The sequence below is a fragment of the Larus michahellis genome, chromosome Z (assembly GCF_964199755.1).
Source record: "Larus michahellis chromosome Z, bLarMic1.1, whole genome shotgun sequence".
In the NCBI taxonomy this organism is placed as follows: Eukaryota; Metazoa; Chordata; class Aves; order Charadriiformes; family Laridae; genus Larus; species Larus michahellis.
Genome location: NC_133930.1, coordinates 12,195,863 through 12,210,300, shown reverse-complemented (window position 1 = coordinate 12,210,300; position 14,438 = coordinate 12,195,863). Strand labels below are relative to the sequence as shown.

Here is a 14,438-nt window from a genome sequence, read left to right as displayed (position 1 = left end):
TCTGGGTATTCTGAATAGTGGCTGGACTTTTTTGGAAAGGAAATTTTATATTTTAGATGGTCTCAAGTGCTTTAGTATGCCATATTTGATCTTGTAGAAAGATAGTGAGAATTTCATAATGAAAGAGCTCTTTTTGAGCTTACAGAGGGCAAGGACAATCAGACAGTTATCTAATGTTTATCTGATCTTTAAAATAGCTTCATAAACCACTAAACATTGTTGCTAGAAGTAAATGTATTGCGCCAGCTTGTGTGCTGCGTTCCCTGCCCTCCTTGGAGCCCTTCAGTGAGCTGCTGTTGTCTCTGTGCAGATGCTCGGGACTCCATTGCAAAGGTGGCATATGGCCGAGTATTTGGCTGGATTGTTTGCAAGATCAATGAGCTGCTGGCTGAGAATGTGGATCCTGAGGTGGAACTGAGTGAGATAGGTGAGTTCTGCCTGCCTTGCTCCTGTTCTGCCCTCAAATGTGCATCCCCCAGCCACAACAAAGGAAAGGCACAATATGAGGTTTCACAGAGATTGCGTGCAGAGATCCATTATCAAAGACATGATCATGTTGGAGATACTAGTCATCAGCATGAAGTCTGTAGGGCCTTGGCCAACTCTGAGCAGTTCGTTGGTCTGAAACAACTGTGGGGCTGTAATTGTGGGTCACTCTGGCTTTGCAGAGGAGCTGGGGGTGGGAGTGGGGCTTCTCCCAACTAGCTGTCCAAGGGGAGTTATGGGAGAGGTGCTGCTGTTGACTTGGCTGGGGTTTCCCTGTGCCTCAAGAGCTGGGTGATGGGAGATTTAGTTGTGTGTTGGTGTATGCAGCTCTCTGCAGGGATGGTCTGCAGGCTGCATGATGTGCTCATCTTCCCTCTTTTAGGTATCTTGGATATTTTTGGGTTTGAAAACTTTGCAGTGAATCGTTTCGAACAGCTTTGCATAAACTTGGCCAATGAGCAGCTGCAGCACTTCTTCAACCATGTAAGTCTACTGTGAGTGATCTCGGCTTGTATGTCAGAAAAAGCAGAGCACCGATCTACCTGGCGTATGATGGAGAGCTTGGGAAAAAGCAGGTCTATTGCCCGGAAGGACAGAAATGAGGATTAGTCAGGCCGGGTAGAGAGCAGCAACCTTCTTTACTGTGGCAGGGGAGCAACTGGTACAGGGAAGGAAGGAGCAGAAGGGCCAAACAATGACCAAAGTTGGCAGAGCAGGGACACTTACACTCTGAGAAGTGTTGCTGCTTTATGCACTAGGATCAGCGAGTGATAGGCTTACGGATGGGCATGCAGAACAGCAGTTTCATCTTGCGCCTCTTATGCCATGGGTGAGACAGCTACGCCTCTGTCCTCTGTTCAGGGTGGGAAGGACAATGTTCAGGGGTGCTCCAACCTCTTTTTTCTCTGTTTCAGCACATTTTCCAGATGGAGCAGGCTGCCTATAAGGAAGAAGAGCTGCCTTGGGAGACTATCACATTCAACAATAATGAACCTATTCTGGTGAGTGAGAGGACTGACGGAAGAGAATTGCTCCGTCCAGCCAAGAGAGGAGTCTTGCTCTTGCTATCATGGGGCAGAGATGTACCTGGGAAGAACCTCTTCAAAGGGTGTTGTAGGTGAGAGTGGATGGCCTGTACTGCTTTAGATATGTGTATCGTGTCTCCTTTCCCTGCAGAATCTGCTCCTGGCCAAGCCACTTGGACTCCTGTCTCTTCTGGACGAGCAGAGTGCGTTCCCTCAGGTATGCGTGAGATAGATTGGGGTCAGACAAAATAGTGTGGGGGAATGTAGCAATAAATATTTGGGCTTCAGAGAGAGCTCTTGTGTTTGAGTGTGACTTCAAAGAGCAGGACAAGCAGCAGTGTTCCCATGTGTGACTGATGAGACAGGGCAGACAGATCAGGGACAGTCTAACGATATTGGCGTCCTTGTGGAGAGTCAGAGCATACTGTATGAAACTGTTGCACAGACAAGGCCACTTTCAGCACTTTGTTTTGCTTCCATGTGCCCTGATCAGGTCTCTGTTGTATCCTCATACTTTGATTATGAAATCTGCTTTCTTGCAGGCAACTGATAAGACATTGGTGGATAAATTAAACAGCAGCTTCAAAGGGAATTTACACTTCCAGCCAGGCCGAGGCCGTGTTTTGGGCTTCAGCATCATTCACTATGCTGGGAAAGTATGTACTGTTTGCAGGAAGAACGCTGTTGTAATGTATGTATGTATATATGCTTGACAAATAAGGTTTTGATGTTAAAGACTGTGTGGCCCAACAATGATATAACAGAAGTGATATGTCTCCAGGGAGTTGCCTCCTAGGATTCCCTGGGATTTCTGTAGAAGGTGTAGGAAGAGAGGACCCCTGAGGAAAGTGGGACTACCTCTGGGAAGCAAAGAGCATTAGAAGAATCTGCTGTAATAATCATCATTCTATTGGAACTCTAGTCTTAAAATAGCCCTTTATAAAATAAAAGCCCTGCATCCTCTGTGCAGCACCAAAGGACAGTCTAATGGCTTTATCTATTGGCTTCCTGAGCATAGCAGTCACTATTTTTTTGCAAGCACTGAGGAACACAGTGAGAGCAGGGAGGTGTTTTAAAAGTGGAGGCAATTATTTGTACATTCAAATGGTATCTAAGCACCTTGGGGTTTAGGACTATGCACATAATGTTACTGCCACCAGTTTTGAAAGCATTGACCCAAATACGTTGAATTGATTGGAGACCATTTTTGGAGCAGGAGCAGACATGAAAATTCATGTCATTTTAATATGCAATTTAGTAATTTCATCCCACCATTGCTGACAAAATTATTACTTGTGACATTCTTTCTTACAAAAAATAACCGCTAACATAGAAAGGAACCTAGAGATGAGAAAGGAAGGGAGCAAGAGAAACAAGGGGATGCATAACAGGATGGAAGCCTATTCAAAGGAAAGAGGGGGAGAGCAAGGAAAAGAGTGAAGCATAAACCAAAAGTAAAGGAAACTTTGTAGTCAAGGAAAAGACAACAAGAAAAGGTGTATGCCTCACCTGTGGTTGTAATGCCTCAGTGCCATCCACAGGGTTTTGTTCCTCAGGATTAGCACCTGAATTGAGTGCATATGCATTTACAGAATTCATGTGCAAGTGTACATTCAGTTTAACGGCTGCTCCTGGCAAGCTGTGGAGGTGGCTTTCACAGCAAGCCTGTGAGCACTGCTGGCCTTAGTGACTTGCTGCCCTTTCCCCTAGGTACAATATACTGCTGGGGGCTTTCTAGAGAAGAACAGAGACACCTTGCCAGCTAACGTCCGTGGGCTCTTCATCAACAGCATCACCCCATTGCTCAGCTTGCTGTTCACAGGCAAGTCCCTCTTCTGTGATGGGGCATCCCACATGAATCGAAGCCCACCTTGCAAGAGTTAAGTGTGAGGATGAGGCTCGTGTGCTGTGAATGCATTTCACAGCTGGCAGCCCCAGGGAGACTCTGGGAAGGGTGCAGCCTGGAGTGGGGCTGCTGGCCTATACCGAGCTGTCAGAGCTGTTTGTTCCTCCCTGGAAAGCAAGGCATTTTGTATCCTCTTCCAGAGAATACTCCATTGTTCAGATGTCTTCCCTCAGATCAGATAGCCCATCTTCTCCAGGGCCAGTGCAGGACTATCTCCACTGTCCCTTTCCATATGCTCTGTTCTTGTATAGAAATGAAGCTGGACAAGGTCATAGCTTCTAACTGTTCACAATGAAAATAGTGCTGGAAAGCCACAAGCGATGAGTGTAGAGATTATCCTTTTCAAACACATTTTGTTCTTCAGGTACAACTTGTTAAAGAACTCTGAGGTCATGCATTATTTCTCTCCCACCATTACACTCCTTTTTTCCAGTTATTGATAATCCCGCAGAGTCTCCAAGGCTTCTTTGAAAGTAAACATTTAAAGAAAAGTCAGGTGGATGCTTCCTTGGAATTTGTCTGGCTGAACACAGTGCTTCTGGTGCAGAAATTATTTATTTTTTTTTGTTCTGTTCTGTCTATGCCATTTTCTGGGATTTACAAGTAACTGATGAATTTCATTTCTATTCTCCACTGTGGTTTTCAGCTTTTCTGCTCAGGAGTATCTGTCTTCATTACCACTTCCACAGTGTCACTGAAGATAGGCTAGACCCAACTCTTTGAAAGTTCATAAATAGCAGAGATAACCTGTTCTCAGATTGGTTGTCTGGTCCTGAGCGGATGGCTCTAGGTGGCCCTGCTGAGCCAAGGGGTTGGCTGAGGTGACCTCCAAACATCACTTCCAACCTCAGCCATTCTGTGATTATATGATTCACATGAAACTGTTGCATCAAGGTTGTGCAAGACTATCATTAGATCCTTATAAAATTCAACTTCCCTGAATTTTTTGTCTTGTCACTGAATTAGTTTTAAGCTGAATGACTTTATATAACCTGCTGTCTTAACTGCTGTAATTGAGCTTCCCATTTGCTATCTCTACTTTTTTTCTGCGTTGTCAGATGCCTGTTGATGATATTTCTTTTGAAGGTCATTTAGGGTTGTTAAATAACCTAATTGCCTTGTTTTCTCAGTGGCAGAAAATAATATTGCCTGCATTGTGTGCTTCATATATTTGCACTTTCTTCTCCCATTCTTTCTCTCTTTCCTTGTATTTCCACATGGTGAAATCTGATACCCTGTCTGTGATTCATTATTTGTAGGGAGACTTGTGTGTGAAGTGAGGTTTGAATGTTTAGACATGGCTGATTGTGAGCAAAGGTACAAAATTAACTATTGTCTCTGTTCTTCCAGCCACTATTTCCAGGACAGGAACACTGATGCCTCATGTGAAAGCCAAGGTATTGCACTTCAGGTCCACATGGCAATTGATAAATGATGGCATAGTTACCTGATATATATTATTTGACAAACTGGCTGAAAATGAGAGCAGACAGGAATTGCTTGAAATTAAAAGTAGACAGCAGTATGCTTGAAACAATTTCTTCTTTGTTTTTTACCATGTTTTCTGCTTGCTTCTGCTGATATGTTTAACTTGTCTTCCCTCCCGGAAATCTGTTCACTCTCCTTTTTGCCATCTGCCTTCCAGCAGAACTCTTTGGATGGCAATTTAGTGCTCCTTCCAGGGGTGATCCTTTTGTTTGGGTCTGGTTTCAGATCACACCAGGAGCAGATGACAAGTTCAACAGTACACGAAAACAGTCTGCTGGAGCTCAGTTCCGGGTAAAGTATTGCTGCTCTGCAGTGCCCCTTGAGAAAAGTGCAGTGATGTTTTTGTGAGAGCTTCCAGGCTGCTAAGCGTAGTTGCAGCATCCAGCACGTAGACAGGGATTTTTCTGGGTGCCAAGCACAGCTGATCATGGTGGGAGTGACCCAGTTGCTGTCAGAGTCTGTGAAGTTGCTGTGGGATGGGAAAACTGCAGGATATTGCTCACCAGACTCTGGCAGTGCTTTGGCTTGCTGGACTGTTAATCTTTCGCTGTCCTCGCCAGCATTCCCTGATGATGCTCATGGAGAGGATGTATTCTGCCAACCCCCACTTTGTGCGCTGTATAAAGCCCAACAGCCAGAAGGAGCCAGGTGTGGTGGACAGCCAGGTGGTACTGCTGCAGGTGAGGAAAAGCACTGTACCTTACAGGTACTTCTGCCATGTCTCAGTGGGGAGAGCAGACTTCACCTAAAGGCTGTGGAGATAGCTGGAAGCTGACAGGTCTGAGTCTCCCCTTGCAAGAGAAAGAGTAGGCACACTTTTATGCATGTAGGTTCTGGGTACCTGGTTGTTTTTGTGACACAGGCTGCTAGGTCCAGGTTTTACAGTCTTAGTTCTCTCCCATTTCTGTTTCGTGAATGCAATGAGATCTGCATGTCAGCTACTAGGATTCGTCTTTGCATCTCCTAGATGGGGACTGGTACAGACAGTACTTCTCCATGAAAAATGATGCTTCCTGAATGAGACTGTTCTCAACTATCAGCCAGGGCAACTCTGAATAGGAACCAAGATGGGATCGCTTTGACATGAGCTGATATGTGCTGATATGACCGTCTTTGGCTATTTTGTCAGGTCTGAAATCCAGACACTTCAAAAAATACTGAAAATTATTAGAAGAGCTCAGAATGCTATGTAGCCTGTTTAATATATATAAGAAAGGATAGGATTAAGAGAAAAGTTCATCTGTGCCTCAGGGTACTTCTGTGTTCAGATTTGGAAGTAAAAGGCTGTCCTTTAAGGGAGAGAGGCAAAACAGTACCCATGGCTGGAAGATGAAGTTATTTCAGTCATTGGTTTTTATGGTTTTGAACTTTTAACTAAGAATGATTAATCATCAGAGTAACAGGATGTGGTAAATTTGGTCTTTAACCAAGGAAGCATTTTCAGAAAGAAACTTTTTCATTTTGAACTCAGAAAGTTTAGGGCTGAATGAAGGAATTTCTGGCTGCAGAGGAACAAACTGGTGTCCTAATGACCTGTTTCTATTTGTTTCTCTTTGTGGTGCTGCTTCAGCTCCGGTACAATGGACTGTTGGAGACAATCCGCATCCGAAGAGATGGTTTCTCCTGGAGACCCTCATTTGAGGAATTTGCTGAAAGGTTTGTTAAAACCTCTGAGTATTTCTTGTTAGATATTGTTAGGGAAATGACCCTGGTAACCAGATATGGGCAGGGAGTGAAACTGCCTCTTTAAAGTTCACATGCCTGAGATCGTGGGGTTGTTTGCCGTGGGAGGCCGAATGGGAAAGACAGTGATTTATTGTTGTTTGCTGTGAGGGTGACATGGATCACCTTAGCACATCAAGGATGGGGCTCTTACTTTGCTGAATTGGTTTGTTTTCCACAGATACGGAATTCTTCTAGTTAAACCACATGTTTCCCTTACAAAAGAAAGGTAGGAACCCTTTCTTTGTTATGTGCAATCCAATTTGTTCTTCAGAGACTTTTGCTCTCAAGGTAGTATAGCAAACTGAGTAAAGGGAACAAAGTGAGGATAGGGGTTTGTGGTAACGGGGAACACAAATTCCTAGGCAAAGACAGGTAGTGTTTAAAAAGCATTTGGTACAATGATGAATGAAATCTTTCCAGTTTCAATTGCTATAAAGCCATGATATCCTGTGGAATAAGAACTGGCTAATTTAGGGAGTTGCAATAATGGTCAAGGGTATCCACTGAACTCAGTATGGCAGGGGCTCAGTGCAGTTGCCAAGTGCCTCTCCAGGCCTCTTCCTGATGATCTCATGGGAGAAGAAGAAGATAAAGACAATGCTGAGAAAAACAGCCAGCACTGAATGTCTCCCAGGCTAGAGGAGATGATTCTGGTCCAAGAATTTTTTATGTGTACAGGCATAATACACCCTCAGCACTTTCAGAACCTGGCTGTTCCTTACACAAGTAAATGTCCCTCCAGCTCTGCAGTCTTACCCTGTCAGCTTTTTCCTTCCTACATCTAGGGCAGCACCTCCCCACCTCCGCTTCTCCACTTTTCCAGTTCCTCCTTCCTGCCATGGTCAATTGTGACTGATAGTGAGAATGAAGCATGCAAGACAGCCAGCTGAGGGTTATTTAGTCTTTTAAGACAAGGATTTGAATGTTCTCCTGGAAAAGTTCTCTCCTGGCAGTAGCTCCACCAGCCTTCACATGCTTCCTTGAAGTTACTGAGGATTCTGAATTAATAAGAATTGCAAACCCAAGTGAGGTCAAGAGAGAATCTCATAGAAGAGAGAGAAATGATGGTAAACAGGCAGCATGGTGTTTTCAGCCACAAAAATTGTAGGATGCATTTGAGAAAAGAATTACTGTGGATATAGATTGTGTCACAGTGGAAGCTGGCTGAGATAGAAGGAAAACCACTTCTGCTTTGCTACGCAAGATACTGGCAAAAAGTGCCAGTATGATTTCACAGCCTGGATTTTCAGGCAGAGGGAGGAAGCTGTCTGTGTGGTGCAGCTAGAGTACTGCTTTCAGTTCCAAGTGTTGAGGAATCTTTCCGAGTGACCCAAATTTTATCACTAGAGTCTGCAAAATGAAACTGGAATTGGAAAACAAGCTTTCTTCCGGAAGTCTTGCTGTGTCGACCTTGCAACTTGTGTGCTCCAAAGAGCTTGGAAACGAAATAAGGAAAAACAGTTCTGAGAATAAAATAAGCTCTGCAGAATTGCCTCCCAGGGTGTTGAAGGAAATCTGCCTCTGGGAACCCCTTTGCTGATGTTCCTGAATGTCATCCTAGCTGTACCTCAAGGAGCAATACAGACTGACAGCCAGTTACTGAAAGTGATCGAGTGACAGGGTAGAGAGAATGCAATGCAGAATTGTTGAGGAGCTTTCTTCCCCTTTATGCACCTAAGACCACTGGCTGCATAGTGTTCGCTTTGGGTGGAAAATTATTTATTTCACTTTTTTCCTCTCTTTCAGCTGCTTGGAGATACTGCAAAGCACAGATCTGACAGGCTGGATATGTGGGTAGGTGTGGATCACTGTTGCTGGGAATGGGGCCCTGAACTGCCCCCATTAATTTATACATGTAGACTGTTGTCTCGTTTCCCTTTAAGGAAAACTTAATGGCTGTAGGAAAGGCCTGTCCAAAGGACCATGGATGCAAGTTTAGACAAACAGTGTTTCTCACTGCTTCTTTCTTTCACTAACTTCACAGAAAGTCACGACTTTTCTTTAAATATTGGCACCAGGAACAGCTGGCAAAGTATGTGGAGCGACTGGAAGGAGCAGCAGTTCTCATACAGAAAGGTGAGCACTGGGGTAGGAGAGTCCCTCAAATCTGATCTCAGACCAGGGCAAAGAAAAGCTTTTCTCCCATCCCTGCTGGACCCGCCATTGCACCTTTGCAGATGACAGAAAGGCAGGCCAGGCACCATCTCCCTGTCAAGGCCCTGTGGAGTCAGAGTGCTTATTGCAGATCCCCACCACCTCCATGCTCATCCTCGTCAGACAGTGTGGGCCTTGGAAAGGGAAAGCACGTGGCAGACCTGAGCAGGGCAAGCATATGATTTGTCTGTGTCCTGAGATCTGAGTAACCGTCCTCTAGGGTGAGGGCTTGTTTGTGAGTGGTGTTGAACTGAGGAGAGGGAAAAGAACATGAGTGAAGCAGATCTCATTCCTACTTTCAGAGACAGGCAGAAGGGGTGAGGTTTTGTTTTGGTGTGTTTTTTTTCTTTCCTTTCCAGGTAGCATCTGCTCTGGCAGCCTGTTTCTCCAGAGCAGGCACTGTGGGCAGTTTGGTACTTCCCTCTGCACAGGCTCCATGAGGACTGTGCAACCAGCAGGAGGAGGCCGTCATCCTGCCTGGTCTGTCTCTGTTGTACTTCTCTTCTGTACGGGTTGTTGCACTGCTGAAGCATCTGAGCAGCTTCCAGCTATGCACTGTACAGTATGACAGACATCACACTGTCACATGCTGTGCCTTGTTCTCATCTGTGGGGAAGATGTGTGGGTAGTGGGAAATGAGAGGGTGTGGCTTTTCAGTTCATGTGCTTTAGTACCTGGTAGAGTAGGCGGGATAATGCAATGTCACTAAAGTTCCTGATGATCCCTGTGATGGCTGCTTATGGGAAACATTATCCTGTGGGCTGACATCAAGGAAATCCCGTCTCCTGCACGGAAGAGCTGTGTTTTTACTGAGTAGTGTCTGAAGGGTACCAGAGAGATAGGTGGTTAACAGAGGCCCTTCTGTGAGACTTCGTTTTCTAGGTATCCTGTGCCTTGGCATTAGAGATGAGAGCTTAGATCTGTAATTTGATTTTTTTAAATCCATGTTCTGGCAGCTTAGAGAGAAGAGACAGTCCTCACATGTTTTTGACTGCCTGCTCAAGTAGAGTCTGTATAGCTCTTTATTAACATGATTGAAGTGTTGAGGGCTTTGCACTGGCTGAAGGAATATTATCTCGTGTGCTTCCCCCAGGGAGTGACAAAGCCATGATGAACATTTTTTTTCTAACCACAGCTTTTCTTTGAACAGTTTTCAGGGGATTCAGATGCAGGAAGAGTTACCTAAAACTGGTGGCTGAGCTGAGAGCTCAGGCGCAGCGGCTACAGGAGGAGGCAGAGAGAGAAAGAAGCCGTCAGCTGGCAGTGGAAGCAGAGGCCCAGAGTGAGTTGCTCCCACTCCCACTGTCCCTGTGCATGGACAGTTGTGCGCCGATCACCTCGAAGTGCTGTAAACTCCAGGTGATGACAGCCTGCCCTCAGCTCTCCTGGGGCTGGGGGCTCCACCGATGCAGTGGGCAGGGAGGTGCTAACGTTTCTGCTATTTGAAAGTGCAGCTCTCTCTGTGGGGAGCAGAAGCAGTGTGGTGAAAGTCATTTGCCTGGCTGTGTTGGGAGGAGTGCCAAGCTCTGTCTTTCCCACACAGTCCATGCAGCAGAGCCTGTCTCTATCCTGGGCACTTGGAGGGTGGATTTCATGGATCTTGGATGCTAGACTTCATCTGCTTCTTTTCTCTTGTTGCAGAAAGAATCTCCCTTCCAGTCCCCATGCCACGAAAGAGGCGCCCTCAGCCTTGTACCCATTCACCTGATAAGTCACCACAGCCACCAGTGCCACGGCCGCGCAGCAAACTAACAGAGGTAGCAACGTTGTCTCTGCTTGGGACCCCTTAGCCAGATGTGCTGGTTCCCTGCTTCTTCCACCTTCTGCATGCACATGTTCTCCTGCGTGCGGTCCCAGGAGAACATTGTCATTCTTGTTATGAGAAGTGAGAGAGCCCTTTCCTAATGTGGTTAGTTAAAACGCATGGTTAGGACCTTTGAGGAACTGAAAGCAGTGTTTGATAGTTTGCGATTAATCTTGTCCTAAGGGACTCAGAAATGGGATCACTACCAAAGGGATCCCTTCAAAGGTTCACTCCCTTTGGCCTTGGTTTCATGCCCACTTTCCCCTTTTCCTCACTTTCAGTCCACTCCTTTTGATAACTTCTTGGACCCTTCTGTGCCTCGCCCTGTTCTGGGGACAGAGGAACAGACCAGAGAAGAGGTAAAAATGAGGAAATGCAAGAGAGGAGCAACTATCCGCTGGTTCAAAGAGACACAGGCCAGGAAGGTCATGCAGGATGATGGGGCTTTTCCAAGCTGGCTGCATGGGATGATCAGCCGGAGGTGAGTACGCTGGACACAGTGGCCGCAGCTTGGTCTGTGGCAGGCAGGCATGCAGAAGCTGTATCCTTAGGAGAACCGCATAGGTTGGATTTGCCAGGATTTGCCCCCTTAAGGGATGGGAGTGACCTGCATAACCTTTCATTTTTAGGCTGTGAGCTTCAAACCGTTAGAGGGAAGCTTGGAGCTCCCCGTCAGAGGATGCAAATGCTGAAACTTTATGTAGGTCCAGGGAAAGACTGTGGAAACTCTGTTAGGCTGCTGTTAAAAAAACTGTGGGCACGCAGACAGAGGCCCCACGCAAACATATGGGCGTCCAGGCCTCTGGCTGCAGAGAGTGCCAGAGCCTGGCACTCGCGATGGAGGGCAGTGGAGACAACACCTGTGTCAGATGTGAACAGGTAAATGATCTGCTCGTTCTGGTGGCTGAGCTGAAGGAAGAAGTGGAGAGGCTGAGGAGTATCAGGGAATGTGAGAGGGAGAGTGACTGGTGGACCCGCTCCCTGAGGGAAAGGGAACAGGGTGAGGTCCCACACAAGTCAGAGGACCCCCTCCCCTCTCGTCACCAGGCAATAGGCAGGGATCGCAGAGAAGAGGGGGAATGGAAACAGGTCCCTGCTCGGGGAAGCAGGCGAATCCCTTCCCAGGCCCTCCCACCTTCCCAGTTGCCCCTGCAGAACAGGTATGAAGCCCTGCAGGAGGAACTGGCTGTTGGAGAGGAGGATGATATGCCCAGGCCAGGAACGTCAGAAAGACCAAGTCGCCATGGACCCAGCATCACAACTGGCTCCAAAAGGAAAAGCAGACGGGTCATTGTTGTGGATGACTCTCTCCTGAGGGGGACGGAGGGGCCAATATGCCGTCCTGACCCACTTCACAGGGAAGCCTGCTGCCTCCCTGGGGCACGGGTCAGGGATGTGTTGGACAAATGTCCGGCCCTAGTAAACTCCTCTGACTATTACCCCCTCTTAGTATTTCAGGTGGGTAGCGATGAAGTGGGTAGAAGGAGCCCAAAATCGATTAAAAGAGATTTTAGAGCCTTGGGGCGGCAGCTTAAGGGATCAGGAACCCAAGTTGTATTCTCCTCTATCCCTTCAGTGGCAATCACGAATGAGGAAATTAACAGGAAGAGGCAACAGGTCAACTCGTGGCTCCAGGACTGGTGTTATCGGCAGGGCTTTGGGTTTTATGATCACAGGCTGCTATATGATTCACCTGACCTGCTGGTGGCAGGTGGGACACACCTGTCCCAGAAGAGGAAAAGAATTTTGGGGCAAGAGTTAGCAAGGCTCATTGACAGGGCTTTAAACTAGATACGAGGGGGGAAGGGGAGATAACTGGGCCTGTCAGGAATAAACCCGAGGGAGGCATGCCAGGGCTTGAAGGATGGTTGACTAGCGAGGACTCTCACTCTGCCATTTCATTTGAGAGAAGGGACAGACGTTTAGAAATCATGGAAGCACCTGAGAGGGGTCTGGTGGGAAATGGGCCCCACACTCACAAAAAGGTGTTGGAATCGTTAGCACATCTGAAGTGCATCTATACCAATGCACGCAGCATGCGCAACAAACAGGGGGAGCTTGAAGCCATGATGCACCAGGAAAACTATGACATAGTGGCTGTCACAGAAACATGGTGGGATGCCTCACACGACTGGAGTGCCACAATCGATGGCTACAAGCTCTTCAGGAGGGACAGGCAGGAAAGGAGCGGCGGAGGAGTGGCCCTGTATATTAGAGAATGCTATGAGAGCTCAGAAATCAAGTATAGTGATGATGGGGTGGAGAGTGTTTGGATTAGGTTAAGGGCTGATAAAGCTGATATCGCTGTGGGAATCTGCTATAGACCTCCCAACCAAAGCAGTGAGGCGGATGAAGCTTTCTATAAGCAGCCGGGGGAAATCTCGCGGTCACTTGCCGTTGTTCTTGTGGGGGACTTTAACCTCCCGGATATCTGCTGGGAATACAACACAGCAGAGAGGGAACAATCCAGGAGGTTCCTGGAATGTGTGGAAGATAACTTCCTCACACAGCTGGTAAGTGAGCCAACGAGGGAAGGTGCCCTCCTGGACCTGCTTCTTGTGAACAGGGAAGAACTTGTGGGGGAGGTAAAGGTTGGTGGCCGTCTAGGGCACAGTGATCATGAGGTGATCGAATTTCTGATTCTTGGGGAAAGAAGGAGAGGGGTTAGTAAAACTGCCACCTTAGACTTCCGGAGGGCAAATTTTGACCTGTTCAGAAGACAGGTCAAATTTTTGCTGGACAAAATCCCTTGGGAAGCTGCCCTGAAGGATATAGGAGCCCAGGAAGGCTGGACATACTTCAAGAGAGAAGTCTTAAAGGCACAGGAGGAGGCTGTCCCTGTGTGCCGAAAAACAACTAGGCGGGGAAGGAGACCGGCCTGGCTAAATAGGGACCTTTGGCTGGACCTCAAGAACAAAAGGAGAGTCTATGACCTCTGGAAGAGGGGGCAGGTCTCTCATGAAGACTATAAGGATATAGCAAAGCTATGCAGGGAGCAAATTAGGAGAGCCAAAGCGCAGCTAGAGCTTAACCTAGCTACAGCTGTTAACGATAACAAAAAATGTTTCTATAAATTCATTAACAACAAAAGGAGGATTAGGGAAAATCTCCCTCCCTTACTGGATGCAGAGGGAAATATAGTCACGAAGGATGAGGAAAAGGCTGACGTGCTCAATGCCTACTTTGCCTCAGTCTTTAGCAGTGGTCCCTGGACACCCAGCCTTGTGAGCTAGGAGACAGGGAAGGGAAGCTGAACGAGGTCATCACAATTAAAGAGGAAGCAATCAGTGACCTGCTACGCCGCTTGGATGCGCACAAGTCTATGGGACCAGATGGGTTACATCCAAGAATGCTGAAAGAGTTGGCAGACGTGCTCGCCAAGATGCTTTCCATTATCTCCCTGAAGTCATGGCTAACTGGGGAGGTCCCAATGGACTGGAGGGTAGCAAATGTAGCGTCCATCTACAAAAAAGGCAGAAAGGAGGATCCGGGAAACTATAGGCCTGTCAGTCTGACCTCAGTAGCAGGGAAGGTCATGGAGCAGATCATCTTGAGTGCCATTACAAGTCATATAACAGACAAGCAGGGGATCAGGCCTAGTCAGCATGGGTTTATGAAAGGCAGATCCTGCCTGACGAACCTGATTTCCTTCTATGACCAGATTATTGGATAAGGGAAAGGCTGTGGACATTGTCTACCTAGACTTTCGAAAAGCATTTGACACTGTTCCCCATAGAATTCTCATGGAAAAACTGGTGGCTCATGGCCTGGAGGAGCATACGATCTGCTGGATCAAGCACTGGCTGGATGGGTGGTCCCAAGGAGTGGTGGTCAATGGAGTTAAATCCAG

The 14,438-nt window shown here is 47.0% G+C and overlaps 1 protein-coding gene across 1 annotated transcript in view; it reads left to right on the top strand.

Annotated features, from left to right (window-relative positions):
• LOC141736362 (myosin-IIIb-like) overlaps positions 1-14,438 on the top strand; it is a 29,924-nt gene that overhangs the window by 9,058 nt on the left and 6,428 nt on the right. The window contains exons 10-25 of the mRNA XM_074570421.1: positions 311-427; positions 869-969; positions 1,401-1,487; positions 1,663-1,728; positions 2,054-2,167; positions 3,222-3,333; positions 4,768-4,814; positions 5,131-5,196; positions 5,466-5,585; positions 6,476-6,561; positions 6,809-6,856; positions 8,377-8,424; positions 8,615-8,706; positions 9,935-10,066; positions 10,426-10,541; positions 10,870-11,069. Coding sequence (XP_074426522.1) covers positions 311-427; positions 869-969; positions 1,401-1,487; positions 1,663-1,728; positions 2,054-2,167; positions 3,222-3,333; positions 4,768-4,814; positions 5,131-5,196; positions 5,466-5,585; positions 6,476-6,561; positions 6,809-6,856; positions 8,377-8,424; positions 8,615-8,706; positions 9,935-10,066; positions 10,426-10,541; positions 10,870-11,069 — 1,552 coding nt within the window. The remainder of the gene's footprint in view (positions 1-310; positions 428-868; positions 970-1,400; positions 1,488-1,662; positions 1,729-2,053; positions 2,168-3,221; positions 3,334-4,767; positions 4,815-5,130; positions 5,197-5,465; positions 5,586-6,475; positions 6,562-6,808; positions 6,857-8,376; positions 8,425-8,614; positions 8,707-9,934; positions 10,067-10,425; positions 10,542-10,869; positions 11,070-14,438) is intronic.